Genomic DNA, 20539 nt, shown 5'->3' with positions numbered 1-20539 from the left:
TCTCACCAAAAATGAACTATAATAGAAAGCTCACACCCAAGATTCCTCCTCTAGTTCAGCGACTGCCTCAGACCTGGAAACAATACCTCTCCAAACACTGGTAGGCAGCCTGGAAAGGAAGGTCTGCCCTGCAGTCTAACCATTCTACTTCCCTTATGAAAAGTGGCATGTATTGTGTTATGCATCACCTCATTTAGACATTAACAACCCTATATGCTATTGAATGTGCTTATTTGAGACATTAAATGAAGAAGCAGAATGGTTATATAGTGCCTTTCCCAAGGCCACACAGCTCATAAACAGTAAGTCAGGATTTGAACCCAGACCTGCCCTTTTCAATGTTGTTCTCCCAGGACTCAGATGTCATTGCCTTCCCAGATTCCTATACTGTGCAGGCCTCCCACCAGAAACAATGATGTTAATGACATGGAGGACAAGGGAGAGAAGCCAAAAGGAAACATGTGGTTAGAGACAAACCAAACCAATTAAGCCAGTAACTTATTTTTATTAACACATAAACCATACAACTCTGACTTTAGCCAGTTAATCTTGTAGACAATGGCCAATCCCAGCAATTCTCTGGGACCCTCTGAGAAGCTCTCTCTCCTACTCCTATGTAAGAGGGGAAAAACACAAGAGCACAGAACTACTCCTCAAAGAAGATTAACTCCTCAGTGTCGTCTCTATGCTGCAGCTCCACCCTCTGCTCTGGCTTTTCTCCATCTTCCGTGAGTTGCTCAAGATCCAGGTCACTGGAAGCTTCATTATCAGGGAGGAACCTTCCAGCCTCCTGTAGCTCCTGAGATCCAGGCTCTTCTTTCCCCATGATAGGACAGACCCCATGATGAGTTGGTAGGGTCAGGCCCTCTGGCACCATTCTAACCTCTTTTTCTTCAGAAAAGCTGGTTACTGAAACCTTGCTTTGGGAAACTTTAAATTTTTTCTCAGGGCCTAAATGAAAAAGTAACAAAACTGAGAGTCTTATTAAGTCATCTGTCCTTAACTTTTACAAATCAAACTCCTAAATTTCTATTTCCAAAAAACCTCTGGAAAAGATTACCTTTCTCAATAAGAAGACATGGGCTTTGGAGGCAAAAAGACCTGGATTCAAGTCATGGATTTAACCACATGATAGTCACATGAGACTTGAGCAAATTTTAAACAATTTGAGCCTCAGTCTCCTTATAATTCAAATGGCAGCCCAGCTGGGCGTGGCTCAGCGGTTGAGGCAATCAGGGTTCAATTCCCGGTCAGGGCACATGCCCGGGTTGTGGGCTCGATCAGTGACTCTCTCATCATTGATGTTTCTCTCTCTCTCCCTCTCCTTTCCTCTCTCTGAAATCAATAAAGATATATTTTTTAAAAAACACAAAAAAAACAAATGGCAAATATCCACCCATAGAGATACTGGAAAAATGAAAGGGAACAAGTATGGACATATCTATCTAGCCAGTGCATGGCAATACTCAATAAATGTTAGTTTACGTCTCCTTACCATCTCTGGTCTCTGGACCAAATCAAATCAACAACCACTATGTTTCTATAGTGTGCACTGCATTCTACAATTTGAGAGATGCCCTTCTGGTCTAATTTTTGTTCTTTTTAAAGTGATGAAAAGCTGTAGAATTGTTTTAAAATGATCCAGGGAGGGAAGATACAGACATGAACCCTATTTCCCCAAACTTTTTCCCAAGTCCAGAGCCTTACCTGACTGGTCAGGATCTGAATTCCCATGCACTTCTTTCCTTCCATTTATGGGTATAGTAGCAGCTGCAGGTTCATTTCCCAGAGATCTCTTCACTGACTTCCTTTGCTGAGTCCCATCTTGTCCATTTGCTATGCCTGCACTATCCCAACCCCCTAACCATGAAGAACATTTGTTTATTTCTCTCTAAATAACAGCTTGTCAAGGGTCCATGGACTCCCCACATTTAAGTCTCTGCCCCACATCTTCTGCTAATCTTAATCTGGTAAATTCTTTCAGTTCCTTTTCCCCCCCAAATATTTCTCCCCTCTCCCCAGCCCTATCATCTTCTCTTCATGGTTCCCCTCAGAGCTTGCCTTCTCCAGGAAGTCATCCTTCTTGGCTAAGAGTTTAAAACATTCATTCCTAAGATTTTATAATTCAACACACAGAAGTGAGGAGGCTACAGCTTCTCCAATGACACTAGCACGAGTCCTGCCTGTTTTCTTAGGTTCTAGATCTGAGACAGTCAGTAAGTTCCAGCTACCTGCAGGCCCCTACACTCTCTGATTCCGCTCCGCCTTAACTGTAACACATGTCCCATCATTTCCAGCTGCTTTGCTTACCTCGTGCATTGGGGGGTTTTGTCTGAATTTTGGCTGGCTTGGGACTGGGCAAAGTTGGGTCCTAAGTAAGGGAGAGAAAAATAAGAAACAATAAATGAAGTCACATAATTGTGTTTTTAATAGAGTAGGATGCTACAAAAAAAAGAGAAGATAAGCCACAGACTAAGAAAAAACATTTGTAAAAGGCACATCTGATAAATGACTGTCATGTAAAATATAAAGAACCCATAAAACTCAACAATAAGAAAACAAATAACCCGCCCTGGCTGGTGTGGCTCAGTTGTTTGGGTGTTCTCCTGTGCACCAAAAGGTTGCCAGTTGGATTCCTGGTCAGGGCACATACATAGGTTGTGGGCTCAATTCCCAGTAGGGGGCGTGCAGGAAGCAGCCAATTGATGTTTCACTTCCACGCCAATGTTTCTCTCTCTTCCTTCCCCTCTCTCTAAAAATCAATTTTAAAAAAATTTCTTAAAGAAAACAACCCGATTAAAAATGGACCAAACACCTTAATGGAAACCTCACCAAAGAAGATATACAGATAGCAAATAAGCACATGAAAAGATGTTAAACATCATAAGTCATGAGGGAAATGCAAATTAAAATGAGATAGTACTGCAAACCTATTAGAATGCCCAAAATCCAAAACACTAACATCAAATGCCAGCAAGAATGTGAGGCAACAGGAACTCTCATTCATTGCTGGTGGGAATGTAAAGTGATATAGCCACTTTGGAGGACAGTTTGGTGGTTTCTGACAATACTAAATATACTCTTACCATATGATCCAGCAATCAAGCTCCTTGGTATTTATCCAAAGGAGTTGAAAACTTAAGTTCCCACAAAAACCTGTACACAGGTGTTTATAGCAACTTTATTCATAATTGCCCAAACTTGGAAGAAAGCAAGATATCCTTCAGTGGGTGAATGGATAAACTGTGGAACATACAGAAAATGGAACATTATTCAGGGGGGAAAATGAGCTATTGAGACATGAAAAGACATGGAAGAACCTTAAATGCATAATTCTAAGTGAAAGAAGCCAGTCTGAACAGGCTACATACTGTATGATTCCAACTATATGACATTCTGGAGAAGGCAAACTATGGAGACAATAAAGAAATCAGTGTTTATCAGAGGTTGATTGCTACCAGAAGGAAGGAGATGAATAGGTGAAGCACACAGGATTTTTAGGGGAGTGAAAGTACTCTGTATGATACTATAATGATGGATTCATGTCATTATACATTTGCCCAAACCCACAGAATGTGCAACACCAAGAGTGAACCGTAATATAAGCTATGGACTTTGGATGATTGTCAATGTAGGTTCAGTGATCATAACAAATGCACCACACTGGTGGGGGATGATGATAATGGGAGAGGCTATGTATGTTTGGGGAAGGGGGTATATGGGAACTCTGTACCTCCCTCACAATTTTGCTATGAACTGAACACCACTCTAAAAATCTCTTTAAATATGAAAAACAAATCTATATTTCATGTGCCTGAAAAGAGACTAAGGAAACAAGTGAATGAATATCCTAAGTGTCCACATAGTGGGAAGAGAGAGTAAAGAAAGGCAACCTGGTATTCTCTGAAATTGCTCCAGTAAGAACCAAAAGACTACAGTAGGACTTGAGATGATAATCAAGAAATAAGTTGCCCTGGCTAGGAAGCCCAGTTGGTTAGAGTGTCCTCCTTATACGCCAAGGTTATGGGTTCAATCTCTAGTAAGGGCACATATAAGAATCAACCACTGAATGCATAAATAAGTGGAACAAGTTGATATTTCTCTCTCTCTTTCTCTCTCCCCCCTCTTCCTTCCTCTCTAAAATCAATCAATCAATAAAATTTAAAAAAAGAAATAAGTTCCTAGAGATGTGATATATTAGAGAGAATAATCAAGGAAAGAGGAGAGTCTCCTTCCCTGGAGGGCCCCAAGAGATAAGACTAGTCAGGGCTACCCTGAGGTAGAGACAGGACAGCTCCTTAGTAAATATAAGCCCATGCCAACCAGATGCCCTATAAGAATCTCCTAAAAGGAGTCCCAAAGATCAATCTTACTTTTTTCTCTTTCTCCTCCTCCTCCAAGTATGACGCTTCTTCTTTCTCCACGGAGGAATCTGGGCTCTTAGCCCCAGAGAGCATTAAGTCTAGAACTTCAGGAATACGAAGGAAAGCTAAATCATTTATTAATAAAATAAGTGGGTTAATGGAGCTGATCCCAGAGAATCAATCTTCTAACTCTACCCTTCACATCCAAGTAGTATTTTCCCCATAAAACATGACCCTAGATTATCATGGCTCAACCCTTTTCAAAGTCCTGTCACTAACGTGCACCCTCTCTCCCTGCCCCCTTTTTCCTCCATTCCTCTCTCCACTCATCCATGCATCTGTCTCCAACACTGGACCAATTGTATTCATGGGAAGCCTCCTATTATATAACCTAGAACTAGGCTGATGACACCAGATATAAAACAAAGAAAAGCTTTAGTTGCTGCCTTCATGAAGGAATCCCTCCTCATCCTCCTACATATCCTACCTTTTCCTTCCCCATTATTGTCAGATCCATTGTATCTGCTCCAGAAACCAAACAATTTAACCCGCTCCTGAGGGAACCAAGAAACAAAAGCATCATCTACTACTCTCCCAGGGACTATTGTTGCCCTCTGTCTTCAAGATTTTGGTTATGGGATTTGTATTTATATTCCATACCATTTTCACTTGAAATTTCACGTCAGATTTATCTAGATTTTTGTGGAAATTAACTATTATAATATAGTATTATAGTAAAATAATACATAATTATATAATATTATCATCTCTTTTCCAGTTTATAATTCAATAAATAACTAAGAAGGGTAAATTCACTGTTTGTCATTTTCCATCCCATCCCAAAAGGCAGAATTTGAGGGTAAAAACTGACTCCGCATAAAAGAGAAGTTAGGGTACATACATCTGAGACTTGATGTTAAAACAGGGAGGGAGGATGCCCCCTACCACAAACTGTCTCTGTCTAGGCTGAGAGACCTCATTTGTCCAAGGGTAGTGAAAAGAATGGATGAGTTAAAAAATCAAGGGAGCCCTAGCTGGTCTTGCTCAGTGGTTAGAGCATCGGCCTATGGACTGAAGGGTCCCAGTTCGATTCCTGCCAAGGGCATGTACCTCAGTTGCAGGCTGGATCCCCTGCCCTGGTCGGGGCACATGTGGGAGGCAACCAATCAATGTGTCTCTTTCACATCGATGTTTCTATCACTCTCTCTCTCTCCCTTCTTCTCTCTCTGAAAAGCAATGGAAAAAATATCCTCGGATGAGGATTAAAGAAGAAAAAAAAAAGAAATCAAGGGATTTTGGCCTGGGAAGAAAAAACTACCTAGTTCTAAGACTAAGACTGTGTAATGGGGAAGGACAAACCAGTTTTCTACAGTAGAGAACACTTGGTTTGCTTTGGGTTGCAAGTCCCAAAGAGGAGCTGGTATGTGGTCGAAACACTCTCACCTGAATACTGATCTGCTCTGCCTCCTGAGCCATTATCATGGCTGCCCCCAGTTTCTGACTGCAGTCCTTGTTCTTGAACTTTTTCTGAAATAGAAGAAGGTTAGAGTCATGATAAATATTAGAGAAGTGACCACAAATACTGCTACTCACCAGACATTATCTTTAACTACATTTATTTCCAGTTCCTGGTATTGATATGATACTCTAACTAATCTTTTGAGCTCAGAGACACAATTCTCTCTTAGCCCCCAAAAACACCCCTCACCAATTTCTAGCAATATTTTCAACCAATATTTTGGTGTCCTCTCCAAAGTAAATCCCATGGAACTTTGAAAAGGCAAGATTAAAAAACTTTAGCCCGGCCGGGCGTGGCTCAGCAGTTGAGTGTCGACCTAGGACCCAGGTGATCGGGGTTCGATTCCTGGTCAGAGCACGTGCCCAGGTAGCGGGCTCGATCCCCAGGCGGGGAGCGGATGATCAATGACTCTCATCATTGATGTTTCTCTCTCTCTCTCCTTTCCTCTCTCTGAAATCAATAAAGATATATTAAAAAAAAAAAAAAAAAGATTAAAGAACTTCAGATGATTACACTTTTAAGCTTCTCACAAGTTTCTTTAGATCCAGCTGTTTTATACTCACTGCCTGGTTTTCTAAGGCACCTAAGCTGCTGGACCTCTACTCATCTGTAAGGCTGGTCAAAGCCAAAGCAATTATAAGGAGGAAGTATTATTTATCTAATCAGTGATTCTCAACCAGAAGAGATTTTGCCCCACAGAAGATGTTTGGCAACATCTAGAGACAACTTTTTTGTTGTCACAACCAGGGGTGGGGGCTTGCTACTGGCTAGCTGCTAGTAGAGTCAAGGGATGCTACTAAACATCCTACAATGCACAGGACAGCCCTTCACAACAAATAATTATTTGGCTCAAAATGTCAATAGTGTCCAGACTGAGAAACCCTGTTAATATGTGCCCTCATTTCTGCCAGACCTGCTTTGGTTAAACTGTAGAAAGCCAGAGTCTTCAGGAAGGCCTTCCATCTAAAGGCAGGGAAAGAGACTAAGAAAAATCACTATCATGTTACAATTCTGGTAAATAGAAGTGTTCCTCATGAATAACCTCATCCTTGCACACTTGGTCAGACATGGGACTTTCTCCCCATACAGATTCCCCTGGGAGAAAATAAGGTTTAATAAGGGAAGATTTAGTTTTCAAGTTCCCTGTTTAGTTTTCAGCTGACCCCCAAGGTTACTCACCACTCCAGCTAGCTCCAGAGACAGCTCCTGGAAGTTCTTTAGCATATTGACTGGGATCCAAGCACGAGAGACTGTTTCTCCAAAAAATGTCACATGGTACTTAGACTGAAATAAAAGATGGTTATGTTATGACCTCTTGTCTTTCTCCTTGCTTTGGCCCTCTAGTCAGAAAAGGCAGGGGAAGAACTGAGAAGTCACAAAGAAGGATGTGCTGGGCCTCTTCTGCTCCCTTATACCTGACCCACTTAACTCTAGCTAAATGTCTGTTTCTGCTCATGTCTGCTGGCTATGCCTATGTTTCTAACTCTGTACATCTGTTAGGATGAATTTGGTTTACTTTGGCCTGATCACCTACCGGAATCAGAAAGACTCACCGGCAGGGAATCAAGATGAGAAGCAAAAAGAAAATATTCCCCCAGGTCAGGATCAGATTCTATCATGCCTGGCCACCTGAAGATGTTAAATGAACAGAAAACACAAACTCATCAATATACATGTACAGAAAGGGGCAATATGTTTTGTAAGCAAAGGATCCCAAAGATAAATACCCCCTGTCAATCCCTCCCAGTGGTCACTACCAAATGACTGAAGTGACTTCCATCAATGTACAAAGAAGCTTAGGAACTTTCTTGTAAAAGTATCTTATCCTTAGGCCTCCCAGCAACTCTAAGAACAAAGTCTTCTGACTAGGGACATCTTCAAAGAAGAAATTACCCATCCTACCCTCCCTTGTTCTCTTTACTTTGTTCCTAATATCTCAATGTTTAAAAAATGCTGTAGATCCACCCTCTACAGCAGAATTGTTAGAATTGTAGAATTATAGAATTGTTAGACCCTTTTTTTCCAGGGAGGTACCACCTCCACTGTGAAACTCTAGAAAACATGCTCTTTCAAAGCCTCCACGCTTAGTACTTTATCTTTTCCCCCACCCCATGCTCTTTCTAAGGCAGGTACCATTTATTTCTTTTTTTTAATTCTTACCTGAGGATATGTTTTATTTTTTTTGTTAATTTTAGAGGGGGGGGGAGAGACTGATGTGAGGGAGAAACACTGATTGGTTGCCTCCTGTATGTACCCCAACGGGGGATCGAACTCACAACCCAGGTATGTGCCCTGACCAGAAATCAAACCCACAACCTTCTGGTGTATAGGACAATGCTCCAACCAACTGAGCCACCTGGCCAGGGCTAAGGCAGGTACCATTTCCATTGTAAATGTTTTCCATTTACTTCCCTCTCTACTTGAATCTACCACTCCCAAGTTCATGAAGGATGCTCCGAGTATGCCACTGTGCCCTACCAGGGGTAACCATATTGTTTGGCCCAGATGATGGATCCTGGGATATAGGAGGCATAGGCCACATCACTTTCGCGCCCTATCCAGGTCTCCTCAGGGATATCACAGCGATTGTACTCCAAGTCTGTCAAAAAAGAGAAGGAATGAAGGGGAGGGAAGAGCCTGGATGAGGGCAGAAGGTAGAACAAGAAACTGGTATAGGCAGCAGGTGGGACCAAAACTGGCACCTGGACATGGAGGAAGAATAACAAAGGGTCATGGAGGAAATGCAGCCTAGAGCCAGGAGAAATAGGAGTGCTGCCTCCTTATAGTCTAGAGAAAAAGATTCCAGACTTCTCCTATAGCCCACATTTTCTGATCCTGCTTCCATCTATGTAACACTATGACTATAATTTCTCTGAGATGTTGTCTTCTCATTTGTAAAGTAATTGGGCTGAATTAGAGCATCATAATCTCTTTCAAGTAGTTTCAAACATTCTAGAATTCTATGCCACTGGATCTCTCTCACCTGTTTTTCCTTATGTATTCCATAACCCTTCCTATCCACCAACCCAACACCAATAATCTAATCAGGACTGACAGGGTCAGACCAATGCTGAAAAAGATGGAATTCTCTCAGAATATACATTTAGATTCCATGCCCCTTCCCACAACATAACTCTTCAGGTTGTCTTCTTCTAGCCCATATGCCAGATTCATCTTGATGACAGGAAGATCATTTTCTTTCCCCCAAATACTACAAGCAACCCTGGAGTTGAAACTACACCTACAACATAATTAAAGAACATGTGCAGGGAAAGAAAGGGTGGAACCAAAAAAGAAATTTCCACTCCATTCTACCTGTATTCTGGTCACAGGACCAATTATCTGGAAGCACTGAGGGGTCAATGTTCCCATGAAGCCTCCTCCATTTCTCACAGTTTTGGGAAGAACATTGGACCCAGACTAGACATTGACCTGTGACAGGAAAAAAAAAGAGACTCAAAAATATGTTCTTCCTTCTTCAATCCAATTAAAATCAATATACTCCCCATAGCCTTAGAGATCACCTAGTCTAATCCTTGACTTATAAATGGGAAAAGTAAGGCTCAGAGAAGATAACTGACTTGCTGAAGATTAAATCTGTGGCAAAGCTGAACTTACAACCCAAGTCTCACATTTCAGTATTTTACCAGACCATGCTATCATCTCTCCTCCACCCAGGGCAGAAAGGAGTGTTTCCTGTACTGACAATTCTTAAAAAGGTTGGCTTCCATCCTTCTGGCTAGTGCCTTACTCTCTGCTAGGATGTCAATACCGAAAAAAGTTCTTTTGAAAGGCTGCCAGCATTTTTGTGCACAACATCCAGAATTCCTATCTGAATCTCTGCAGATTACCTGTCACCAAGTTGCACTCTTGGGGACCAACAGCCCCAAGTTCACCCCCCTCCAAAAGATACAGGTCTAAGTCCATCATTTCTCAATCAACTATTTACTTCAGGGTCTGTTGAAAGGCAAAGCATTCCTTTTATCACTTACCTTCCAAACGCTCATTCTCACCTTTCTCTATTCCTTCATTTTCTAAATTGATCCAGTACCCCACACAGCCTCTCCTCTTTCCCTCCTAAACCCTTCCACTGTTTTTGGAATTCCAGACAAAAGCAACAAAAGTCCATATATCTTCAACCTCTTCTCTGAACCTCTATCTCCTTTTTGAAACCTGGTGAGGCACTGACATTGCATCTACCCCCACCCCACCCACAGCCCTCTAAATAGAGTTAGTTCCTTCTCATACATCTCATGTCTCTCAGGCCGATAAATGGGTTCAGCATCATCCTTATTCCCCATTGCCACTTCCAGACCATTACCATCCTCCTTCCTATAAAAACCCTCCTCCCTTGAGGTCCATGCCATGGAACTACACCATCCTCTCATCTCCCTTGAAAAGATACTGATATCTTCTTCAGTCTTCTCCTCTCTACCTCCTGTCCTCATTCCAAATGGCGACTATTTCCACAGGGGTAACTCAAAAAGCATCCCATTCTCTGAGTTCCTCGACCTTTTCCTCCATGCCACCTTAGTAATCCACTCCTACCCTTGCATGCCCCACCCAGGCATCTGTAGGGTCCACACACTCCCTTGAACCACTTATCCAAATACCCTTCTCTAATAAAAATTCCGTCCTTCTACTTCACTTGTTCAAAGACCCCTATAGCAACTTTCACTTTATCTAGATCCCTGATCCACTGGCTCATACCTTCCCCTCAATCCAGTAGCAACCTCTTTTCTTTACTCTGTACTTACTCAGGTTTGATTTCTTAGATTCCCTTGCAGACATCTTCAACTCCCTTTCTCTCTGTCCTTCCTCCTACCCAGCTAGTAAAACACAACCCTGAATGAGCCCATTTTACCTTTTCTGTGCCTATATTCATTAAATTTAGTGTTACCAGAGAAGTATCACATAACCAAGCACATAGGTACACTATATATTCACAATATGTTTCCCTAGTAAGTTCACTCTCCCACTGTCAAATTTTACCTTAAATGCCCGAGCATAAAGAACGTCCTCCATTCCATCTAAATCATCCTTCGGAAAAGCATATTATGGGGTCACTTTCTTAATAACTTAATTTTGAAGAACAAAGTACTGGTTGGAAATGATGTATTAGTCTGAAAAGACAGTTGCCAGTGATATTTTTGGATGTTTACAGAGATGACCTAGCAAGACTAGAAAAAAATAATGGGAGAAGGGGCTGGAGACCATAAAAGTAAAAACAGGTCAATAAAATAAATGGTTGGTTGTGAAAATAATGAATATTCATAAGGAAATGAGTGAAGGTAAAAAGTCATCCAAATGACAAAGAACTAGATATTTATGGCTTGGGATGAAATCTCCAATGACAACAATAAACAGTTCTCTAAAGTTCCCTTTCAAACAATGTAGAAAGAGAAGATGACATGCTTGAAAACTGTGAGGCTCATGACATGACTCTACGATAATAAAGACTGATGTCATAGACATATGAGAAAATGCTCATCAGAGAAATGCAAATTAAAACCACAATGAGGTATCACTTCACACCTGTCAGAATGGCTACCATCAATAAATCAACAAATGACTCCTGTTGGCGAGGATGTGGAGAAAGAGGAACCCTAGTGTACTGCTGGTGGGAATGCAGACCAGTGCAACCACTATGGAAAACAGTATGGAGGTTCCTCAAAAAATTAAAAATGGAGCTGCCTTTTGACCCAGTGATCCCACTTCTAGGAATATATCCTAAGAATCCTGAAACACTAATCAGAAAGAATATATGCACCCCTATATTCACAGCAGCTCAGTTTACAATAGCTAAGATCTGGAAACAGCCCAAGTGCCCATCAGTAGATGATTGGTTAAAAAAGCTTTGAGACATATACACCATGGAACACTATGCAGCTGTAAAGAAGAAGGATCTCGTACCCTTTGGAACAGTATGGATGGACCTGGAGAAAATTATGCTAAGTGAAATAAGCCAGGCAGAGAAAGACAAATATCACATGATCTCGCTTATATGTGGAATCTAAAGAACTTAATAAACTGATAAACAGAAGAAATTCAATGACATGGAAGCATAGATCAGACTGACGAATGTCAGAGGGATAGAGGGGGAGAGAATAACCAAAGAATTTATATGCATATATGCACAGCCCACGGACAATGGTGAGGAGAGGCACTAGGGAGGGGGAGGGGAGGGAGTGGAATGGGTCACTGGGGAGAAAAAGGGACATCTATAATATTTTAAACAAACAAACAAAAGACTGATGTTATACATACGTAAGAGCATTTCAGTTGACCTCTCATTCTTGAAATACTAGTTTCCTTGGATTTTGTGATCACTCATTCTCCTGTTTCCCCTCCCCATCTTTCTGGCTACTCCCTCCTCAGTCTTCTTTACTGGGTTCTCGTTGCTCTCCATTTAATCTCTAAATGTTGGGGTTCCAAAGCCCAATCATGGGTGTTTGCTCCCTATGTTACACTTTCTCCTGAGGCAAGCTCTCCCATTCCCATAGCTTTGAAATACATTTTCATACCCAACAACACACAGATATATACACTAACAGCCTCTGTTCTGAGCTCCAGACACCTTTAGCCATCTTGCTCACTGACAACTCTATTTGGATGTCTCACAATGATCTCAAACCTAATGGGCCTAAATCCAAACGCTTAACTTATCCCACAAGTTTGTTCTTCCTCCACCTTTCCCCACCTCCTTTCATGTAAATGCTCAAGCCAGAAACCAATTATCTTTGACATACTCTCCCCTCTCTCACACCTCCTCCATATCCTATTCATTACCAAGTTCTGACAATGTTACCTCAAACACAAATCTTGAAACCATCCACTTCTCTGTCTCCACTTTCATCATCCTAATCCACGCTACCAAAATATCTAATCCTAGCACTAACTTCTTAACTTGTCTACTCCTGTCCCCCCATACTCTATTATCCAATTGCATCCTTTTAAAACATTAACTCGATGATGTCGCTCCCCTGATTAAAATCCACCAGTGGCTTCCCACTGCACTTAGGAAAAAATTCTCACTTTCTAACATGGTCATTGATCTAGTTACTATCTACCTCTTTACATTTATCCAGAGTCACTTTCTTGCCTTGCTTCCCCTTGTTCTCTGAACTCCAATCACACCAGCTTTCTTTTAGTACCTGGAATATGCCAAACTTCACCCTACTTAAAATTCTTTCTCCTACTCTTACTCTTCCTTCAGGTTTCAGCTTAAATGTCATTTCCTTACAAATGAATTCCCTGGCTGACCCAATTTTAAATAGGTCTCCATTATTTCCTTTCATGACACTCCATTTTTTTCTTTCATAGTACTTAACAAAAATTGATTGTATTTATCAGATACTTCCCTTTCAACTTCCTACTCTAGGAGGACTCACCTCTCCTTGGCAACTGTAAGAAACAGGAAGAATAGTTCTTTTATAGCAAGAGACTTACACATTCACTACAATCACAATCTGACTCATAACCACTGCCTAAGGTCTTCCAGTCTAAAGTCCAATCCTTGCCCTAATACTGAGAGGTTCAGGAGATGGATCCTCCCCACCCCAACTGCCCAAATTGGACTAATTCCTCCAGTTCATTATATTATCATGTCATAATAACTTGAGGAGTGGTTTATTGCCCTGAACTACCTTGTTTGATGTCCGCATAGTCTTGCTAGAGTCTTCTTTTAAGTATGTACGAACCATATTATGCTTCTATAATTAAATTTATACACACACACGTTAGACACTAGTTGATTATTTATTCCTTTGTTCATTACACTTTGGGTTCTGTTTTTTTGGGCACAAGCCTGTTTCCCCCCAGATTGTTAATTCTACTTATTTTCAAAGTTTTAAACATACTAATATGTTGTATGATCTATTTTAGTTCTTATCCTAAAATTTCTCAATATTACCAAGGTTATTTCATACAAAATATTTGTTTATTATCTGTCCAACACACTAAGACCGCAAATTCTGAAAAGCCAGGGATTATCTATCTTGTTCACCACCATATTTCCAGCACCTAGCACAATGCCTGGCATGTAAGGCATTAATAACTACTGTTAGAAGAATAAATAAATCTATACCCATCCTTATCTTCCCTCCATCCAATTTCAAAGGCTAAGCTGTCCTTTCTGACTAAAAATAAATCCTCTGGTTTTCTTCTCATTCCCTTCAATCTCTCCCTCTCTATAAACAATTTTCCCTGAGCACATAAAAATGCTGACAACACACAGGTCAAGTCTATTTGTTTTAAAAGAAAGTAAAAAAAACTTTCCCTCAATTCTACACCCACTCCCCCCTCCTCCCGTAACTTACCATTTTCTCCCACCTAGTTTTCATATCTAAACTAATTGAAAAGTATTTATTCTTCAACCAACTATAACCTGCCATTTACCCTTACCAATCCATATGATGGCTCTAATCAAGACCCTAATGACTTCCTGTAATATCGGTTAAGCATTTTCGAATCTTTATCCTCTTGGATGTCTCTGTAGTAGCATTTGACAAGGCTAAATACTCCCTTTCTTGAAATTCTCTCCTCCCCTGGAATCTGTGATACCACACTCTCCTAATTTTCCTTCTACCTTTCTAATTTTATCTTAGTTCTTTGTTTTTTCCCTGGGCAGCTCTTCCTCTGCTCACTCCTAAACATTATGTCCCCTCCACCACCCAGGGTTTTTTATTTAGTGTTCTCTTTTCACTCCCTACCTTCTTCTTGGAAAAATTTCATCCACTCCTACCGATGCAGATGACTCCAAATTTCTATCTCCAACCCAGACTTCTTTCTTGAACTCTAAATCTCATCAAAGACCCCCTAACTTGTCCACAGCTGAATTCATCATCTTAAACTTTCTCTCTCTTCTAAATTCTCCATTTTATTTTATTTTTTAAATATATCTTTATTGATTTCAGAGACGAAAGGAGACGGAGAGAAACATCAATGATGAGTCATTGATCAGCTGCCTCCTGCATGCCCCCGACTGGGGATGGAACCCGCAACCCAGGCATGTGCCCTGACCGGTAATCGAACCCCGATCGCCTGGATCCTAGGTCGATGCTCAACCGCTGAGCCACACCCACCCGGGCTATATTCTCCATTTTAGATCATAGTTCTTTTAGCTACTCAGTCACTCATGCCAGAAAACAGGATCATCCTAGAGGCTGAAGCCTCATTCTTCCTCAGCTCTCATATCCAGCTGGCAACCATATCATATTGATCCTGCTTCCTAAAGATCTCATATTTGTCTCTTCCTCATCATTGCTATTCTCTATCTTCCTTGCTGGGATTACTATTTCTGAGTCTAGTCTTGTTCCCAGTAACCCATCTTCCATGCTGGTGCCAAAGTGAGCTTTCTAAAATGTAAATCTTATCGCCCAGCTGGGCGTGGCTCAGCAGTTGAGCATCGACCTAGGATCCAGGAGATCGGGGTTCGATTCCCAGTCAGGGCACATGCCCGGGTTGTGGGCTCCATCCCCAGTTGGCGTGCAGGAGTCAGCTAATCAATGACTCTCTCATCACTGATGTTTCTATCTCCCTCTCTCCCTCTCCTTTCCTCTCTCTGAAATCAATAAAGATATGTTTAAAAAAAAAATAAAATGTAAATCTTATCAAATTTTCCCTACTTAAAATGGTTCCTCTTTATCTGTAAAATAAAATCCAAATCCCTTAGCTTCACATGTAAGGCTCTTTATGATCTGGCTCTTGCATGTCTCTAGCCTTATCTCCCTCACCCCTGCAACCTCCTACCCCACAGCACAATCAAAAGCTATCGACATTAGCCCTCCTCCATAACTCTGAAAATAATGATCACTCTGATCTACCCCCATTTCCACCTTGGTTCATCTGACTAAATTATACCTCAAGTTCTGGCTCAGGCAGTATCTTTTTTTAGAAACTTTTCCAGGTATACTCCCAACTTGTAGCTTTCTTGTCTGCCTTCCCTAGAAGCCTATCTCCCTTATGGTAGGCTTATCTTCATTTCCTCTGCACTTATCCAGCACCTCCTAAAATGCCTAGTATATAGTGGCACCCAAAAACTACAGATTATATGAATAACGGAATGAATTAAATATTTCTCTCTCTTCCTCAGTAGCATATCCTCTAAGAGGTAGCTGTGAGAAATTAATCTAATCTTTGCAGAATTCCCTCTAACATTCTAACCCTTGCCTCTCTCCTTCATCTCCAGTTTTCAAGTCCAAGTAGCTTTTCCAAACCATGGCTAAACTCACCAAAACCACTTTCCTCTCCTTTTCGTTGGTCCCTCATCTGAGAATGATCCTGAGCAATTTTCTTTGGTTGGTCTTTCTGTCTATGCTCATGTCCATGTTGGGCTTTCTTCATTTTCTCATCTTCTAGGGAGATAAAACACTGTAGGGTAGGGAGATGTGGGAGAGATTCTTTGTAGATAGTAAAGCAGAAAGAAAGATGAAGGAATAAGAATCATAGCATGATAATTTCAAGCATTAGGTCGGAAATTCTCAGCCTGCCCACTGTCCCATTCTCTAATTTCATGGATTAAGTACTTGAGCCAGATGTCAAAGTATATCTGACTATACTTACGAGCTTTCTTTCTTTTCCTTAAGGAGAGTTTACCGAATTTCTTCTCAGAGGGTGCAGGATCTGGTTGGCCTGGCTTAGATGTGTTTATCTCAGAGATTATTCCATCTTCCTGAGAGGCTAAAATCGCTAGAATATGAGGTACCATTACCCTCTCTCTGAAAATAAGATAGTTTTAAATGAAAAGGTAAAAGAATCCAAGGATAAATGTTAAGAGGATAGAAGAATCCTAGGCTCTCTAAGGCCTCCTGAGGTCATTTTATCTATTTGCCTATTTTCCCCAATTCAAACAGGTAGTTTTCCTGAGCTGAAATTTACAGACATAAAAAATGACCAAATAGATAGATAGGTAAGTAGGTAGGTAAGTAGATAACCATTTATAAATATTAAGTCCACCCTGTGATCAACTCACTTTACAGGGATAAACTTACCTATCAGCATTATCATTATCAGTAGAAGAAGCAATTGCTGGTTCCTTATCTAACTGGGTACATCTTATGGGCTGGACACAGGAAGTCTCTGCAAAATCAAGGCTAGATTCTATCCCTTCCAAAACAAAATGCTATAAGCAGAGAAGCAATTTTAAAAAATAACCACTCCATTATTTCCAAACTGTAACCTTTCATTAAAATGTCTTCCACCTGTTGCCTGGAAGAGTCTACTTTTGGATTTTTGTCATATCATAAAATTTTAAGTCTTTAAATTTTCAGGAAAAACTACAAATCTATGTCCTTATAAAAGCCTTTCAAGATTGATCTGCCTTATTCCAGAATAACCAGGTGATGTTAATTTTACTTTATATACTGTGTTTTATATCATTTGTTCCTCAAACTTTCCTCTAGGAATAGAAGTACACCTAAGAAAAGTTGAAAATGTCAGACCATTCCTCTTAGTCTCATGACCTTATTGCTAGGGTCTCAGGGTCTATGCTATAATGTTCTTTGTTCTAAAAATCAAATCCTTGAGCATATGTTAAAACACTATGGGAAACAGAAAATAAACAAGGGTAGATGGAAAATAAGTTCTTCAAACCTGGGAAAAATAATTTATCTTTTCTAAGTAGAATCTGAACATATAGAAATGAATTTAAGTTACATTTAAAAATCTAGATGAGACTCTATTTACATTCTGAAGTCAGTGTAATCTACCTTTTCTAAAGTCTGTACCCCCTATCTAAGGTGGTTTAGTTATAGTCCTGTTGATAGAAGATGAAGTATTTTAAAATACTTCAGAGTCCCATCTAACATTTTCTTACTTAGGAAGATGGAGGGAAGGGGGGAAGCTGTCAACTTACTCTACTTCTCAGGTAACAGTTTCTCTGCCTAACTGAAACTTTTTTTCTCTCACCATAAGCCATACCTAAGCACTGTTGAAGTGACTTCTGTAGCACAATCTGGACAATCTCCTCAAACTCTTCATTGGTAAGGCTTGATTTTTCCTGTAGAGACAAGGGTAGGGAAGGAAAACTGCTCATCTTTTCCCAGTTCTCCTCTCTGGCCAGTCAGAAAAGCCTCCTTTAGATGAGGCAGTAAATTCACAAGGCTGAGAGCATGAAGTCAATCGTACATAAGGACTCCATAAACTCTATCCCAGATCTGGGAATAAAGGAGTCAAAAAAAAGGAAAAAGTTGATTAAATTTCTGTACACCTCTACTCTCATCTCCATCCCAACTCAGTCCCTACCTACCTACCCATTATTTCCTGGTAAATGATTTCATCAAAACATTTTTTACCGCTTTCAGAAAAAAATGGAAGTCCCAAAAAAGGAATTAAAAACTGAAACTACAAGATAAATTTCCCCAACATGTCCAGGATGGATGACTAGAAGAAATTGTCCCACTAGAGCCCATCAGTATGATTGATACCTTTTCTTTCTTCTCTGCTTGCTTATTGTCTTGAGCCTTTACTTTTTTCTCCTGGCAACTGCTTGGACCATTTTCTGTGGTTTCTTCCTCCTCCTTCTTCTCTAACCTGGCCTTTAGCAGGTTTGCTCTGGACTCTGCCTCCAGAGAACTGATCCCCAAGGTCTTCTCTTTGGGTAAGTTAGGGCTATAGGGCATCAGGCTATGCAATTTTTGAGCAGATGGAGTGAAGGTTTTTTTTGATCCTTTCCCATATTCTGAAAGAAATTTGATTATCAAATGGAATTTATGAAACAATAGAGTCTAACACAGAGACTGCCAAACACTGCCAACTGATTAACCTTATCAGAATTATCTGGAGAATTATTTTAATAAATTCAGATTTCTAGGTCTTTCCTCACCCACCCTCACCTCCCCTGTCCTGAGATTCTAATGAAATATTTTGAAGCGAGGCCCAAGAATCTGTAATTTTACAAGATTATCTAGATTATTCTAATGTACTTTGAGGCTTAGGAATCACTGAGTAATTCAAAGGTAATAAATATGATAAATATAAGCATGTGGGAAAAAGAATTCTTCAAATGTAAAAATTTTTTAATTTATTTTAACTTTGGACAAAATTTTATGGGAAATTAAGAGAAAAATGAAAAAACTAGTCAAAATCTACAGATGATACAATGAAAAGTGTAGTGATCCTCCCAGGTATAATATCTCTTTCTTCTGAGCTCCCATAACACTTTGTACCTGCCTGGTAGCATTCACCCCATTCAAATTTATGTTATAGATATTTAAATGTATTTTCTCTCCCTATGATTTCATACATTCCTTGAGCAGGACTGTTTCTAAGATATATGTTTCACTCAGTGTCTAGAAACGTAGTAACTTTAACAAAGTGGACACAAAATGTATGTGAACCGAGCTTCCCTTTGGTGGGAATCTAAACCCCTTGGTCCAGATGACCAAGAACTGAGACAGAAAGGAAAAATGAAAGAAATGCATAAAATGAACCTCCCTCACTCTTGACTCACCTTCTTTACTATGCAATGTTGTTATCATTCAGCTCAGAAGCTACACTTTTTTTGTTCCTCTGTTAGAAAAAAGAAATTAACTGCTATGACTCTGATTGAACATGAGTTTAAACTTTCTTCTCTTCCTGTCTTCCTGTATTGGGCTCAGGATTTCTTTTCCTGGAACTCCTGAACTACATTTTCTGCCTTCTTGACTACACTTCTGTCTTCTCAGCAATGCCACTAACATGCCAGGGGATAATTAGTTACTGTTTTAAAGATTAGAAATAATCCTTAGTGTTTTAAGTGCTGAAGAGATTAGTATACCCACACAACACAATTATAAGCCATCTGTGGCCCGGCAGAGTGCTGAGATTCAACTTGTGGGTGATGTTCCAATAATCTGTACATTTTTCCAATTTACACTTTACACTATTGATATTATTTCTATCCATCGGTTAGAATTCCTTTTTGTTTCATCAGCCTAAATTTATAACCCTCTACCCAGTTTTCTTTAGAGTTAAAGCATATAATTAATTCACTCTTATTTCTGTATCAGTTATAATAAACACTGTACTGTACTATACTGTAACTCTGGTAGGGTCTTTAGAGGCCATAAAATACCATCTCCCCTTTTTACAGATGAAAAATATGCAAAGAGAGGTTAAGTGGTTTATCCAAAGCTTCAGTGTTAATACATGGTAGAGCTAAGTTGAACCCAGGCCTTTGGCTTTTAAATTCTACTAATACCACATCTATTCTTCTCAAGGATCTTATTTCTGACTGTTGGTTTTTGAGTACTTTGAAGGCCCTGGACTTGAAACTCAATCTTCCAACTCTGCTATCTCCCACTTATAAAGAAACCCAAAAGCAGTATAAAATGGATCTTTTAGTTTATATACAGTTCCCTTTAAAGGACCTGAAAATTTTAAGACCTTCAAATGGCCAAGCTAGTTGTTTGGGGTGTAAAGTTCCTCTCCCTGATCTCTAAGATGAATTCCAAAGGTGTTGGGGCTTGACTTAGTGTGGCTACAGCATAGCTGAGTGCAAAGTATTTTTAAATTATCTTTTGGTATTTTTCTGTTCCTTTTCTTCATTCTATAAATGTTGATAATTCCAATGTGCTGTTCTGCAATAACTACTTTTTCTTTATATTAAGGAGCACATTTTCTCACTTTTTCCATCATAACTCACCACCGCCAACCCCCAAATTTATTTGCTCTAAGA

The 20539-nt window shown here is 40.1% G+C and overlaps 1 protein-coding gene across 1 annotated transcript; it reads right to left on the bottom strand.

Moving 5' to 3' along the window:
* Positions 1-487: 487 nt before the first annotated feature.
* Positions 488-19393, bottom strand: ZCWPW1 (zinc finger CW-type and PWWP domain containing 1). The gene is made up of 16 exons (XM_081131262.1): positions 19334-19393; positions 18309-18562; positions 17803-17881; positions 16875-16962; positions 16447-16601; positions 16116-16238; positions 9199-9315; positions 8362-8482; positions 7437-7512; positions 7063-7167; positions 5808-5891; positions 4852-4918; positions 4374-4468; positions 2311-2371; positions 1708-1860; positions 488-951 (listed from the first exon to the last, which is right to left on the bottom strand). Exons 1-16 carry the CDS (start codon positions 19359-19361, stop codon positions 647-649), a joined length of 1911 nt encoding a protein of 636 aa, XP_080987388.1. The 5' UTR covers positions 19362-19393; the 3' UTR covers positions 488-646.
* Between the last annotated feature and the right edge of the window lie 1146 nt (positions 19394-20539).

The sequence above is a fragment of the Miniopterus schreibersii genome (assembly GCF_964146895.1).
Source record: "Miniopterus schreibersii genome assembly, chromosome: 3".
NCBI classification, from domain to species: domain Eukaryota; kingdom Metazoa; phylum Chordata; class Mammalia; order Chiroptera; family Miniopteridae; genus Miniopterus; species Miniopterus schreibersii.
Note: the sequence above shows the minus strand (reverse complement) of the source record. Positions and strands in the feature narration are given on the sequence as shown.

Bases quoted from the DNA above. Each gene is read 5' to 3' on its own strand.
- ZCWPW1 (XM_081131262.1), bottom strand. From the start codon at position 19,361: ATGATAACAACATTGCATAGTAAAGAAG. The intron at 7,513-8,361 runs GTAGGGCACAGT...TAACATCTTCAG, and splicing joins AAACAATATGGTTACCCCTG to GTGGCCAGGCATGATAGAAT. The intron at 952-1,707 runs GTAAGGCTCTGG...TTTTTCATTTAG, and splicing joins TTCAGATCCTGACCAGTCAG to GCCCTGAGAAAAAATTTAAA.